The sequence below is a fragment of the Dermacentor andersoni genome, chromosome 1 (assembly GCF_023375885.2).
Source record: "Dermacentor andersoni chromosome 1, qqDerAnde1_hic_scaffold, whole genome shotgun sequence".
Classification (NCBI taxonomy): Eukaryota; Metazoa; Arthropoda; class Arachnida; order Ixodida; family Ixodidae; genus Dermacentor; species Dermacentor andersoni.
Genome location: NC_092814.1, coordinates 208,966,889 through 208,982,059, shown reverse-complemented (window position 1 = coordinate 208,982,059; position 15,171 = coordinate 208,966,889). Strand labels below are relative to the sequence as shown.

General features: G+C 47.2%; 1 protein-coding gene across 1 annotated transcript in view; it reads right to left on the bottom strand.

The window, feature by feature from the left end:
• The window catches only part of LOC126546932 (nose resistant to fluoxetine protein 6-like), a 121,579-nt gene extending 109,641 nt beyond the window's left edge, over positions 1-11,938 (bottom strand). Inside the window, exon 1 of the mRNA XM_055062615.2 lies at positions 11,644-11,938. Within this exon, the coding sequence (XP_054918590.2) occupies positions 11,644-11,938 (295 nt within the window). The remainder of the gene's footprint in view (positions 1-11,643) is intronic.
• Between the last annotated feature and the right edge of the window lie 3,233 nt (positions 11,939-15,171).

Sequence of the window (15,171 nt, the reverse complement as noted above, 5' to 3'; positions counted from 1 at the left end):
GATGAATTTCCACAACGTTACCGGTTCTTCATTCTTTGTACGGATGGCAGAACCAACACTGTTTTATTTATACCTAAACGTTTCGTTCCCCTCTATCGTAATCGACCCTCCTCCTCACCCGTCTTGGTTGCTTAATTAGCGGCTGTGGTGTTGCGCTGCTACGCACGAGGTCGGGGGGACAAGTCCCGGCCGCGGCAGCCGCTTTTCGATGGGGGCCAAATGCGAAAACGCCCGCGTACCGTGTATTGGGGGCACGTTAAAGATCCCCAGGTGGTCAAAATTAATCCAGAGTCCCCCACTACAGCGTGCCTCGTAATCAGATCGTGGTTTTGGCACGCAAAACCCCGGAATTCAATTCGATTCAACCCTCCTTCTCGCCGACGTCAGCTTACTCTTTCAGGTTTTCGTATTTGTTATTCTTTAAATTCCTGCAGAAGGATAATACGCCTTCCTTTCATATCAACTGGCACACGTATACGGCGGCGCCCAAGAAAAGGAAATAGAGGCAACAGTTTACCTGAGGCCCGTCAGTCGCCTCAGTGTGGAAAAGCAAACTGCAATGTCGCAACCGCTGTGAACCGCGAGCACAATGAGCCCGCATAGGCCCGCTGTCGCCACGTGGCAACACGAGCATAGAAAGCGAGAAACAGAGGTCTGCCTGAATGAGCATTCTCGTTGAGTGCGACAGCAACTGGGCGACGCTGCCCAACGTAATAATTGCATTTTATCATACTGAAATCAACAATGCTGGTTGATTTTTTTTTTTTGCTCATCTTTTTTCTACCACGAGCTGTCGGAGATAGCGGCACCTGAGAGAGCAGCAAAGACGCTTCAAGCTCTTTCAACACCGTCACTATCCTAGCAAGGGTAAAAAGTGTATCACGTGTCTCTTCCCCAGTAGCCACACAAAAAAAAAAAGTTTATTTGACAATAATATCCCTCCGATTCGCGCGGGACATACCAAGTTAGCCTGCGTAATGGGACTGCCGGTCGCAGCCGAAAATTCTCCTGTACCGGCAGGAAGGCGCTGAAAGCGTGTGGACGAAAAGGAATGCAGGCAGGATGGCGTCACGGCAGAAGCGCGTACACTTAAAATGTTCAGACGGTGTCTAAAGCAAACACGCCGCCTGTTCGGATTTCCTAATGAGGCCCACCTCCAACAAGCGCTTGGTGATTCCAGCGCTTATGCGAAGGTCGCGCAAACATTTCACTGAACAGATCGACAGCTGTGATTTTATCGAACGAGCGCCTCAAGGATGCTTACACCAAGGTTTTTCTTTCTCCTTATGTTCTTTCTTTTTTTTTCTGTATCTGTGATGGTTTTTTTGTAAGATCGACTGAGGGGTGTAACATGAGAAATCAAAATATCGGCTACGAGAGGCGCCGCATAGGAGGACTCTGGAATAATTTTGATCACCTGTGTTTCTGCATCGTGCACCCAAAGCGCGATAAACGAGCTTTGTTGCATTCCGCCCCCATCGGAATGCGGCCGCGGCGAGTCTGTGACCTCAAGTTCAGTTGTAGAACGCAATAGCCACTACTATTATTATTGTCTCTGACATAATTATTGTTGTTGTTCGAAATTAATAATAGAATACTAATATGAATTGAATTCATATTAGAAACACGATTAACAGAGCGCAAGCCAACAAGGTATTGTCAACAGATCGTTCGGTTCTAGAAATCTAGAATTCGTCGCTCGTCGCCCGGATGGGCTATGAGCGACTAGCCAATAGCGCGAAGTCGGAACTGGATGTACATCGCTCAAATACTACTGATTGTCGCACGGAACGAGTAAACTATGAATTTTATACCTGCAAGGCTAAGTAATACTGCAAGGCCTTCAGAAATATTTTATGCTGCTTTTTACAGTAAAATGCATCAACTTAAATTAATAAACCACGCGTCCCGCTAGTTTCGGCACGTATATTGCTGCCCTCATATACTGGCAACACCAGAGAGACGTCACTCAAGATCATCGCTCGCGTGGGGTACAAACTTTTAGGCGAGGAGCGAACGCGACAGCCGTCTCCATCGCATCGCTTGTTGCTGTCGCGCGCAAGATCTCTTGCATGGGGTTTATTTACTTAAACGTCACTGCAGTGCGAAACGGTTGGGAATGTGAATGGTGGAAGACTTCGTTGCGGGGCGGCCCAAAATGCCCGACCCCGCTATCATTACACATTTTCCGTCTATACTTAACAGCGCCCTTGAGTGACTGACCGTGCACAAAAAGCTCACCAAACAGTTGCAAGTGAAGAAATTAGCCAGATCCGACGCACTGTGGTAACCGGTGAGCGCGAGTGCCAGGCAAAATGGCGCACTATACTACAAGAGACGCGCTGCGCAGATTTACAGTTGCGAACGCGTCCATCGGCCACCATGGTGAACCTCGCGGAGCAAGTTTTATTCGTCATTAAAACGTGTTTAATCACGCGACACGACGTGCTCGACCCTGTGGGAAGGCGCCGCAGCGCAGCGAATTTCGGCGCCGAACGCGTCCGGCAATTTCTATCCTCATTGCCAGCTAGACGTTGCGCGCGCTTACTTAATGCAAGCAGACTTTCGCAACGCGACGCTCCTATAATGCGCCAGGTGTCTCAAAGCGCTGGCTTGCGCGAGGGAAATTTGTAAAGGTGTTTTAACGCGATAGCGTTAAGAGGGCCTGTCGCAGAAAATCCGGAGTCGGCGCGCTGGAGTTGTCCGTGAGCGAAAATTTCCCTATATATTTAGGTATATACCACGACTTGCTATATGACATGCATGCGGTACACCATTCTATCACTAAAGTTGCTCACACCTTGTATTACATTCTTGACCGTTATTCCTCGGAATGTTGAGAATGACAGCCCACAAACATATGTCATGACATAAAACACCGACAGCGCATACCTTTTATATTAAATCTTAGACTGAAATATTAAAAGTGCGAAACAATCTAGGAAACCTGAAAATGATGTAATTTTTTGGCGTGGCTGGGGGGGGGGGGGGGGGGTTATCGAAGCGTCTATCGAAATCGGCAGTAACAGCCCATACAGCGTCCCGGGTCGGTGGTTCATTTAGTACTTTTTTCGAAGTTAAAATACCAATCGCAAGTGAAAATCGATGTTGTGGCACTTCCGAGCCTGCTACTTAATGCGGACAGCAAATTTTTCTTTGTGGTACAGACGTAAGTTTTATTTGCTGGGCGATAGCGCATCTACCATCTACCAGTTCTCTGAGCTCTTGGCAGGAGAACATCTTTAACGCTATAGGGAAATAAAGTCCTGTTAGTCTTCCGCATAAAGCTGACAACTTTCGTTTTTGATGCATTTGTGACCAGCTTGTTTTCAGTGCACCATGACGCAAAATTTGAAATGTCCTACTGAAGAGCGGCGCAATCATTAACATTTTTTATCGCTTTGAAAAGTTTCGCGTCATCACCATATAACGAAATTGAAGAGTTTTGAATGACTGTCGGAACGTCGTTAATAAACAGCGAGAAAAAAAAGAGTGCCCAGGACAGACCCTTGAGGAACTCCACTTGTAACCGCATAGTTCTGACGACTGAACATTTACGCTAACGTACCGGTCGCGTAGGTAGCTTCTTATCAGCGCTGTGACAGAGTGGTGCAGATCAAGTTGTGTCAGCATCTTGAAGGAGTATTTTGTGGCATACGAAATCAAACGCCTTACTGAGGTCAAAATAAGCGACATCCAGCTGTCCTTTATAATACACTGCTTGAGAGGCATGCATCATGAAGCTAACGAGGTTGGTAGTTGTGGAGCGTCCAGTTGTGGAGAATCCATGCTGGTGAGGAATGATAGTATTTTCAATAGAGGATATAAATTTTTTTTAGTGCAGAGTTGACTCGAATAATTTATATGCTGCGCATAGAAGAGAAGTAGGCCTGTAGTCACTCGCAGCAGTTTTTACCCCTGACTTAAAGACGGGAACAACCCGCGCTGTTTTCCAAGCCTTTGAGAATGTGTTCGTCTTTAGAGCAGAACAAAAAATACAAGTAAACACTGGAACAAGCAAGGACCCGTACGTTTTAATCAAAGCAGGCGGAATGTCATCAGGTCCACACGAAAAAGACGGTTATAAGCGTTTGATGCTCTTAAAGACAAGTTCCTCTGAGGCCGATAGACTTGAATCCAGGGAAGGGCGAAGGACGCCGCCAAGGTCTGTGAGTGACGCCGCCATGGTCTGTGAGTGGTGGCGCTGGCTAACACTCCCACGGTTCTACTAGGAAACGTAAATACCCAAGAAAGCGGAGGGGGAAACGGCGCCGCGGTAGCTGAATTGGTAGAGCATCGCACGCGAAATGCGAAGGTTGTGGGTTCGCTCCCCACCTGCGGCAAGTTGCTTTTTCATCCACTTTCATTTCCATTAATTTATCGTTTCTTTATTTCATTTATTCAGCACAAGTAATTTCCCCTATGTTGTCCTTGGTGTCAATGTTTGTTGGCTTGTAATATGACTAATAAAAAAATCGGGCCCCTCGGTTAATCCCCTTCCTTCTCGCTTATTACGATTACTAAAGTTTCATAGCATTACTAAAGTTTCATAGCATTTCATGAAATGATCGCACCGAACGCCTTCACCCAATTGAGAGCTCTCCCATATTTAGTCAGCCGTTGACAGTAAATTCCGTAGTATAAGCTTACGCCGCCGTCAACGCACCTGTCTAATGTGTACACTGCGATCGAACTTTGCGGGCTCCCTTCAAGTTGTCTCGACTGTATTATTGGACACCGGCAAACCTACGTCTCAGTGTTCGAAACGTACCTGGGCCTGTTGCCCTCAGGAAGGCCGGCCATCTCTTCAAGGCCCCCACGACGCGGGCTATACTATAGTGTAAACATTGTTAATTGGGCGACGGCGAGTATACACGTGGCACGCGCGCGCACAGAAGACGCTTCCCCATTTTGTATGGGAAAAGGCAGGAACAAGCAAAGGAAAACAGCAATTATCCGTCACAATGACAACAAAAAAGTTGACAGTCACTTAAGTATCCTTACTTGATGTGAAGGCGAAAGCGTGAGGACTTGTCCTAAGTTATCGCCTTAAATTAAAACTCCACCTCAATCCACCTTGCTCTAATTTGTACAAACCTTAACCCACGTTAATCTACTCTGATCCACCTTACCCCATCTTTTATAATCCGATTTTGGGAGAGGACCAGGTCTGTCGCCGTGGCATTTCGCAGAGCGAGCCGCAGCAGGTGCAGCGCCGGCAATGTGACGTCATCACTTGGTCACGTGCGTTTTGGTACCATCGGACGCCGGATGTATCGCTTCGTGGAGCATAAAACATAGAGTTTCCTACAATAATTATTGTATGAAACTCTATGGCATATAAGGCTTTCGCCTTAAATGTTTGAGCTCGTGTCGGCGCGCGCTCCCGCCGCCTTGCACGGTCGGCGCGGTTTGCATATATGCGCCGCGTTCGCGAACACGGGTGTGATGACCACGTAAGGCTCGCTCACATGCAGCGTTGACGGATCTCGGGCAACTTTTCCTCAGCGGCAGGCGGGCCTCCTGTCGTGGGCTACTGGGCCGAGGAGACCGTCACGAGTTCGGGTAGCCTTCATCGAGCGCGCGCGCTTCCCCACTTTGAGCTCGACTTGTGACCGTCGCTGGGGGAGCAGATCACGAAAAAATAAACACGGCACTGCGCTTCCGAATAACAACGTTCCGCCGCGGCCCAGACAGCTTGTTGCAGCGTTACGTTCCGTGCTTCCTCTTGCTTCCAGTATATCAGTGGGCTATTTTGAGGAGCGCGCCTTTTCGCGACACCGCATTTTGTTTCACACAGTGTTTGGCCTTTGGCAGCGCTGCCATCGCAGCTACGATGGCAGTGCGGCAAGGCAAGTCAGCGCACAGCAACGCGCACATGCTTTACGCGTTGTTTTGCAGTGGCGTTTTGGGCGCGTAAAGAGTTTTCGAAGCAGGGCCCGATAAATAGTTCCCACCAACTCAAGTAGCACGGGGGAGACTCCCGTTAATAATGGAGGGGGAAAAAAAAGAAGTTTCGCCTTATACTGCGAGTTGCAACCAAGCATAGAATTCTCTAAAATCAGCAGACACTTAACGACTCATGCAACGTGCCTTACGTTGTATACGCGTTATAAATTATGTCTACATTTTCATTCGCTTCTTCATTTGTGCTCGTCTTTCGTCTGCCCCGCTGTCACGGCAGGGGAAACTGCAGGCGTTGTAGCGTATGCGCATTGTGCGTCACGACATTCTGTCCACGGGTTCCTCACATAATAAACACCATTCGAGCATTGCGCACTTTCTATTGGGAGGCCATCGTTACAATATATATATATATATATATATATATATATATATATATATATATATATATATATATATATGTATGATCCACGCTTCCTGTGTAAACAGGAAATGTGGACCATTTACCGCCGCCCTGGCATTCCCCTTGTTACAGTGTACCATTGTGAGAAGCGCTGCCGGCGAGCGCGCACTGGTGCACCAACGTTTGGAGTATCTACAAATCACTGCTTGCGCTCTTCACACGTCACGCGTTCTTTTTCCTGTCCCAACGCGGCTGTCCTGTTGTTCTCCATCCCGCTCGTGCGTATGGGCCACACTCCCTCTGTCCGGCCTATACTCAACGGACAGTAATTTCCCTCGCAGTCCCCCGCCAATCAGATGTCAAAAACCTGTCAAGGCCTCTAGAGGCAGTAAGACATGGGGTGGGGGGGGGGGGGGGGTAGAGGGGGCAGGAGGCACTTTTCTGCCGGCGGGAATTCTTTTTCTGCAGCTGCCAGTATAAGTTTACAGAAGAGAACACGTGCGTAAGTTGTCAGAACACGTGACTAGGCCACGCGAGCGTGGCGACAGGGAGTTTTAGAAATAGCGCACCCAGGCGTTTTTGCGTACCAGAAGCCTCATGGCTCGGCCTGCGTTCTTTTGTATTCCGTTTGCGTTCTTTTGTTCACCCAGCGGTGCGCCTCCCCAAACTTTGGCTGCACAATATCTGAAACTCCTATTATATATGAAGCGAGAAAAAAAAAAAAAAAACATCGGGAGAGACATGGTGTTGTAGTCGTCATTGTTGTTACTGCCGTCTTGCGCGACGGGTGTTTGCCTCAGAACGGCATAAGTTGAGAGTAATTATAATAAGCAACATTCAACGGGGAATCGCAAATGAATGAGTGATGAGCAACATTTTCATTACGATTGCTAAATCATCCACAAGCGTTTTCTTTTTTTGGCGAAAACTTCGATAACCCGAAAGGCAACTTCAAGCTGACCGTTAACAATAAAAATGTTCGTAGAAATGGCAATCTCTTTTTTTTTTTCTTAAATCTGAAGCTATCAAAATATTCTATTTCTATGTTTTGCCATTCCCTTTATAGCCAACGTTACGTGTAAAGCCTTTGAAAACTTTATTGTTGTTACGCTAAACTATTACAGGAGATCGCCGCTGAGATATACAGAGAACCTCAGTTTCAGGCGGTTTAACTACAGTTGGCTGAACAGCGTGGTTAGGCTGCCCGTGTGAAATGTCGATTAGTACGGTGCCTAACTGGAAGTTTCGGTAAAGTCGGTTATTGCACGGTATCGAAGTGCCGTATGATTCAAACTAAGCCGGATTATTACATGCTAATCGGAGCGACCGGCCGCTCCCGAACTGGCGGTGTTTCAGATAAGACAGACCCAGTCTGAGATAAGAAAACGCTTGCCACTGACGGCTAAAATTAGACGACACCATAGGCGCTTGCATATTTAAGGAGGCGTCATGGAACAGCCGTGTAACGTAGTGGCAGACACCATAGAGCTCGGCCAGAAACGCCGACATCGCGCTTCTTAATCGCATCGCTGGTTCTGCTTGATAGCAAGGCAAAATCTTATTCGAATGTCTTGGAGGCGATTGTATTTATTATTTGTGCTTGCCCCCTTTGTGCAGAAATTCAAGAGCCAAATGATTAGTTTGCTGGGTGCTCAGACGCCGTCTCTTCCCATGCCGCGTGCGTAACCGCGATAACGGTATCTACATGTACACATATGCATGAAGTATTATCGAGGCGCAACGCTCTTCGCGTGGATTATCCTTAGAAAGCGCGAGTAAAAAGAAAATCTGCCCAGGGGGTTCGGTGAAAGTGTAGGCAGTCGGTTGATGAGAGCTATTTTTGGCGAATAACGCGGTGATTCTAAGCGTCGAGCTGCCTTAACTGCTGCGTGGGCGGCGTGCGTCACTAGGTCAAGGACACCGTCGCCCACGCCCACCGTCAAGGACACCATAACATAGACGAGCCAGAACATCGGCTGTGCACAGCCACGCTGACTACTAGACGTCAAGCCGGAGGGAGCCATGACCTCTGCATGGTGTCCGCAGATAAAACGCTACACTACACCCCCTAAGACCTGCTTTGCACAGCTGTTGAACAGGCCATGAGAAGCTTCACTTCGGGGCGTCCGAATTCTAACGTATACGTTGAACATAGGAATTCTCTTTTTCACGCTATGGAGGAAACTATTTTGTTTTACGTAAGCAAGTTTTAAATTTAGGTGAGAAGGTCGCTATCTATAGTGACTGTTACGAGCAGAATTTATTCTATTTAGGCCCTCATTTAACGGTCTTTCTTTTTCGTTCTCTTTTAAACATAGAGTGAACAAGGGTGCGAAGCATTTCTCTTCTAGCACTGTGTACACACAACACGGAAACAGGAGAAACACGGAAAGATGAAATGAAGCGCGACCATTCGGTCATTGGTTGCGCTCTGTTCGCTCATGGAAGACTTTCGCTTCATTCGCCTGTTACTTTGTGTGCGTAGAGCAAGAAGAGAGGCAAGCAGCGAAAAGTTAGCCCTTTCGTAGCGCTGCAAAGATGAAACATCTTCAGGAAGTTCGGGCATGGAGTCTTCGACGCTACAATTCCGAAAGAAAGACATCACAATTCTGTCAACTCCATTTGATGATAGAGGGGTTAAATTAGGCAGAAACTGCCACGTATGCGGCACTTGATAGCCAAATGAAACTGCTGCTTATGTTGCGTGACTATTGCGAAAATAGTATAGGAAAATTTACCTATTGGCCAACTGCAATTTCCCTATTCAGAATTATGTAAAACGCACAGGTGCTTTTATGCACTTCTGCGACAACCTCTGGACCGATTTGAATGAAACTTGTTCCATTTCAGAGAGAAAGTTAAATTCAAGCAACTCTAAGAAATTTTTTTTTATTTGGTGCCCTTAATTATTTTACCAGAATTGCGAAAAAGGTAAAAACCTACAAAATGGAATCTACGAATCGTCTACGAATCACTAACTCTGCACCAAAAAAGAGACGTTGCAGTTCTGTAAACTCCACCTGCTGGAGCATCTAAAGCGCACAAATTTGGTGAGTTAATTTATACCTCAAGTAAAATTGTTACAACGTTTAAAATGGTTTTACAAAAGTCCTGCTCACAAATTAGTACTGTATATATTTCAGAGCAGTGTATAATACATTTATTGTTCCCTTTATATGCGTTATTAGGTGCATCTTACGTATTGTGACATTGTTTGTTTTTATTGCCGAGTTACAGATTTTAAGCTTTATACTTGAATCCCTTCTTATCCTGACATTTTAGGAATCTTTCTTTAATTGTATGACAATTCAAGATCTACTTGCTGCAGTTAGTATACTTTATCTTTTTCTTAATGCAGAAGACCTCATCGAAATCGGTGCAGGGCATGTTGCCGTCAAAAGTGATCTCTTCGTTCCTATGTACGCTACCTCTCTCTCTTCTTTCTGTCCCCCCACCCTTTTTTTTTTTTGAGTGCTACGTAAAGGTGATCGCTCAGAGTGTCCAACTTACAGTGGTAACGCGGAAAGCATACATATATATATATATATATATATATATATCCGCAGTCGCAGTTTTGTTTATAAATTCCTACGTTGGAAATTGATAGGCGAGCGCGATAGCCATTCTACGCCGGCATTTGTGGGAAGTGATAGGATATGCCAGTATACTGCTATTCGTGCAGTGCTGGCACCCATCTGCGACACAATTACCCAGTGACATCTTGTATCTCACAGGGCGACTACACAAGACGGGTGACTCACTGGCAAACAAAAGCCCTCGTGTACACCGCCCCCCTAAGGGACGCCCGGCCCACCATGGTTGTTCCACTAGTTGTTGCGAAGGCAGCGCCGTTTGTTGGCGTTGACTTTGTTTGGATCGCAAAATGCACAGAATAAAGCGCAAGCGCATATACGATACAAGGACTGCGATGTTAAACAATACACATGGCGCACTTAAAGACAGTCGACTTACGTACAGTAATACGCGGTTACGCGGTCAGAATCCAGCTCTAGTACCAAGGTTTCACCGCAAGTGGAGCGACATACCGTTTTTCGTGACCCTCTATGCCAATTTAAAATTGTAATATCTACTTGAACCGCGAACGGTATGCTAGAATCACTATAAGGAATAGTCTGTTTATTTCTACCAAGTATCTCACGACACGTTCTGGGTGGTTGTCGGTTCCTTTAAGAAGAAGCTTTTGGTCCGGAAAGAGACCATTGCTGTGGTTCGGAGCTCCCCTGGCTATGTTCTAGAGCGGAAAGTTTCGAGCCGGGTGACATGCTTATTCAATAAAATCGAAAAAGCCCTCCGTGCAATTCATCTTGTCTTGCCTGCTTTGTAGAGTGACAAGGTCAAAGAGGGTCGAGGAAAGCGTGGGGTCTAAACACGCGACAATTCACTCGCAATTCACCAGGTTGTTTCTTTAAGGTGCTTGCCAGTGCTCGCGTGCTCTTCCTCAGTACGCGCCATGTTTCAGAGTTATGATGGTGAAAGTACAGCGAGGGGGCTGAAAACCGTCACTACGATCGAATACGCGTGCAACGTTGTATTTTTCTTTTCTTTGCCATTTTTGATTCAGTTCTTCTCATCAAAATGCGCACTAGCCGCTCTTAGCCCTTTGTAAAAGACGAAAATTGTATTTTGACAGCTGCGTCAAATGATTGCGAAAGAACAGGTAGTGCTCCGAAATATATATATATTTGGAAACAGCTTGGCGTGTAAAGCATCTTAAGGTCCTTTGTAAGGTCCTTTGTCCCTGCTTCCGCAGAAAAAAAATGCAAGTATACTTGCATTTTTTTAGAGCATCACAGAAATCTTATATTATATAAAAAAAGTAAGCAGGCAAAAAAAGAAATTGCCGCATATTGCAAGAGTGAAACGCGCAATGACTCCTTGGTGTTGGGAGTTTTTGCGCGTTTCACACATTGAAAAATTTACTTTTTTCGCTCAACGGAGCAATATATATCAGTAGCACTGATGTGAAACGTAAACTTGTGACTATTCTGCCCTTTTTATTCTCTCTCTCTCTCTCTCACTCTCTCTCTCTCTTTGCGTCTTTGTAATCGCGCTTTGATTGACGCTTCTACGCCCTGCGTTCCTTTTGAACACAACCCGTAGCTAAAGGCGCCGTGCTTAACCCACAACGGGCTCGCGCCATAGGTCGCGAGAGGCTGGCTGAAATGAAGCGCCGATCATACTGAAACTGAAATTGAATCCGGTCTCCTGATCAAAGATATAATCACTAACAGCATTGCCGAGGGTTGGAGCATTGGGAAACAGCACTCACGGTGACCGCCGACAGAAGGTTGCAGCAGCAGCTGCTTGTTACTCACTCTGCAAAGCCCACGTCTTGAGCTGCCGAATGGCGAGGAACATCTTGAAGTATGCCGCTTGGCACTCTGTCGATATCTCGGCCTCCGATCCCAGTCGCACCAGTCTGGGAAACATCATCTTGAAGAAAGACTCGATGCCCGCCTTGAGCCGCCCCTCCTGGTCCTTCCACAGACGTCGGCCCACATCCGTCTCGGTCTCGTTGTTGCCGCCGTCTGCACGCGGATTGCCTCCCGCCAGCATCGTCTCTTCACCGTTGGTGTCCTCGGTCCGAAGTTTTTCGAGCGCCGACGACATTGAAGAGTCGGCTCCGCATTTCTGGATCCACAGCGAGAAACATAGCAGAAGCGTCGCCCACACTGCCAAAACCGTGAGGCAGCAGCGAAGCTTCGGGCCCATATTCTCCACGGCGTAGGCGCGTTCAGCCTATCAGGTTTCTATCCCTGCGACGGGCGACGCGTTCACGGGCTACAACGTTCCGTTTGAGCTGTGCTCACTGCAGACGGACCGCGCGGCGCTGTACTGCGGTGGTGATTTTCGGGAGCTCTCGTTCACCGGAAGGCGCCTGTCAGCATCAGCACAAACCGCGGGCAGACGAAATAGCGTGTGTCCCGATCTTGAGCTGAACGCGAGAGCAGCCCAGCGCAGCAGCTGATCCCGACCGGAGGCCCTGAGGAGTGCGGGCCCAGTTGCCGGGCGTGCAGATGGAGGATGCCGGAGAGACCTGTCGGGAGGAGCCGGCTAGCACTTGTGTGGCGCCAAAGGCTTTCTCTCCTTTTTGCGCGCGACGAGGAGTGGCACACCCTTTCCACAGGCCGACACAGTTTTCTGGCCGGCGGGGAAGCGAGCTATCACGCCGACAGCGCGTAGCCGATGGGTTGAGGGGAGGGAGGGGGATGACGGTGAACACGATGCTGTACCCCGCGGTCCACTCGCGCAATGCATAGGGGGAAAAAAAGAGGGGGGGGGGGGTCACAGGTGCTAAGCACAGCGCGTGCGAGATTACTAAACGCCAAGAATGCCACATCGATGAATACAATGCCAGCGTCTTGTGTCAAATGAAAACACGTATAAGCTACCCGCGGCTCTTGTTAGCGCGAAATTGCAGCGTAACACCGATGGTGCCAAGGACATAACCACTGTCTTCGTGTCCTGCGCTGGAGGGACCTTTGGCACATCCGCCGCACGCGCCAAGAACAAAAGTAACGCTTGCTTTACGCGCCGGGGGGTCGCCTTCGTGACACGATATCGGCCTCTGTCGGCGTGAAATTCGCCTTGCGGTTCTCAGGAGACACGCTGATGGGGCAATCGCTAATTGAGTCATGTGTGCGGTTACCGCCTGTGGAGAGCCGCTTCAGTTTTGATAAATTGTTGCATTATAGGAGCAAGTCACCCGTAACTGAAAAGAGTCCGGGCCTGCAAGCTGCCGCAGTTGTGTAAGCAGTTATATTTATTAGCCCTCTTGCACGTCTCTATACCTTCTCTCTATTCCTTTTCTCGCCTCCCCTTCTCCCTTCCCCCAGCATAGGGTAGCGAACCAGACTCTTGACTGGTCAGCATCCCTGCCTTCCTTATATCCCCCTCTCCCTCGAACTACCTGCGTGCAATGATGTAGTATATCTTCATGGTTGGTGTTCGTCATTATAAATAGATGCGATGAGTAAATGTTTTGTATCCGTTTTCCTCCGACAAGAAAGCCTTCGCTTCTATTTATGGCTATAAGCTCTGCTGGAAGCCAATTGTTCAGAAGACTCCCGCTGCGCAATCTGGGGGTTCCCACCAAGAAATTCGTTCGAACTGTTTGGCTTCGTCAAAGGCTGACAAAACGAAAAAAAAAAAAAAAAAAGAAACAGCAACACCTTCCGTATAGCAAGAGGTTTCCAAGAAGACTTGTTTACGTGTCCGGTGGCACGAGCGACGCAGCAATCTTTGGGGTCGGTCTGTTCTTGCAAGGAAATGGCGCATCAGATGTAACTACGGCCTCCGCCTTGCATTCAAGGAGGTCCGCGAAATTAACGTTACGATTTGAAATTAGCGGGCTTCCTTCTTCCTAGCATTTCCGGCAACTTCCTGCAAAACATGAAAAAATGTATGTCGCCACTAGAACAAATATGAATCAGTGAGGAAGGTGTTACTGAAATAAATCAGCGACGTCTCAATCGTCGTTTCGTTCCGACATTTATCCGGAAAACTGAATTTTGCAGCCCTCAGTTGTGATTACACTATGACTACACTGACTACTACTATGGCTACAAGCAGTGTGAGGAATGGAAGGTGGCGTTCGTCGTAACCTCAGTCTCCTCGCACAACCTGCTCATCAGGCTGAGGTTGCAAAAAAAAAAATACAAAGCAAACTGTTCGCTATAATTAAAGAACAAGAAGCTGAGCCAATTCTTTTGCATGATGCTGACACCATCTCGGTGCCGTGCGCCTGCAGGCACTGCCGAGTCAATGGAATCGCACATCTGCGTGAACTATTGCGCAGACGTCGACTGCATGCTTGACATTGTAAATGAGAAGCGCTGTAATGTCATGAACGCCTTCCGAGAATACTACTCTGCAGCTGTTGCAGGAAAGTGTAGCGGTGCCATGCAATGAAACAGTACACCCGGCTTGCACTACACGCTCGAGTCATTCTGGTACAGCGCTCAAATGATGAACCCGAACGTGAAGGCGGAACTGCCAGCAGTGGTCGACACGTAAGGGCAATTAATTGTTTTCTACCGTTTCACCGATGGGGGACATAACGCTATACCTTCCTGGCAAGAGAGCTCTGGCAATAGCAATTGCATGCTGCTGAAGAAATCATTGATCCCCTAGTTATCTGGAGAATGCACCCCGAAACTGGCCCGTCATTTCACGTCCTGCGCTCCATCTACTGGTTCTCGATGTATCGTTCTGTAAATCGGAAGGAGCGTGTCTCAATGACCGATTCTAACGTTGGTAAACACGCGTGTATGCATATCTGCGAAATTTTACGATAGTATCGTAAAATGCAAGGTATTTAGCGCTCGTTTACGATTGTCGTATTGAAACTAATATTTTCTGATTTTACGTTTGCGTATAGTTTAGTATACATATTTGCGTATACTTAAGAATAAGTTTACTTTTAGGCATTTGCATATAGTTCATTTTACGGACCAACCTGTAGAACAAATGTATAACGGCAACTGAATCGTTAACAGTCGTTACGTCAATATTTAATAATGAACATTATAATCGTTTCTGCTTGTGTGCTAAGTGGATAGCACCCCTACAGAGTGAAGACTGCCAGTCTTAAATTAACAGTCAAAAGAGTGAAAAATAAAAAAAAAATCTTTAGTGAATTTTATCAAATTTAGGTATTTCTGGCGCTCAGTGGAGTGTTTTTCAAGTTCCAAGATAGGAAGGTCTGTGTGTATATTACAATAAATTATAATGGCGATAAACCCTTGTGCTACTGTAAATGTCGACCGTAAATAACAGAAAACGTTCTTGGCGAATTATTGCCTTTCTCTGTTTATTGATACATTCTTTTCTTCCTTCCTTGT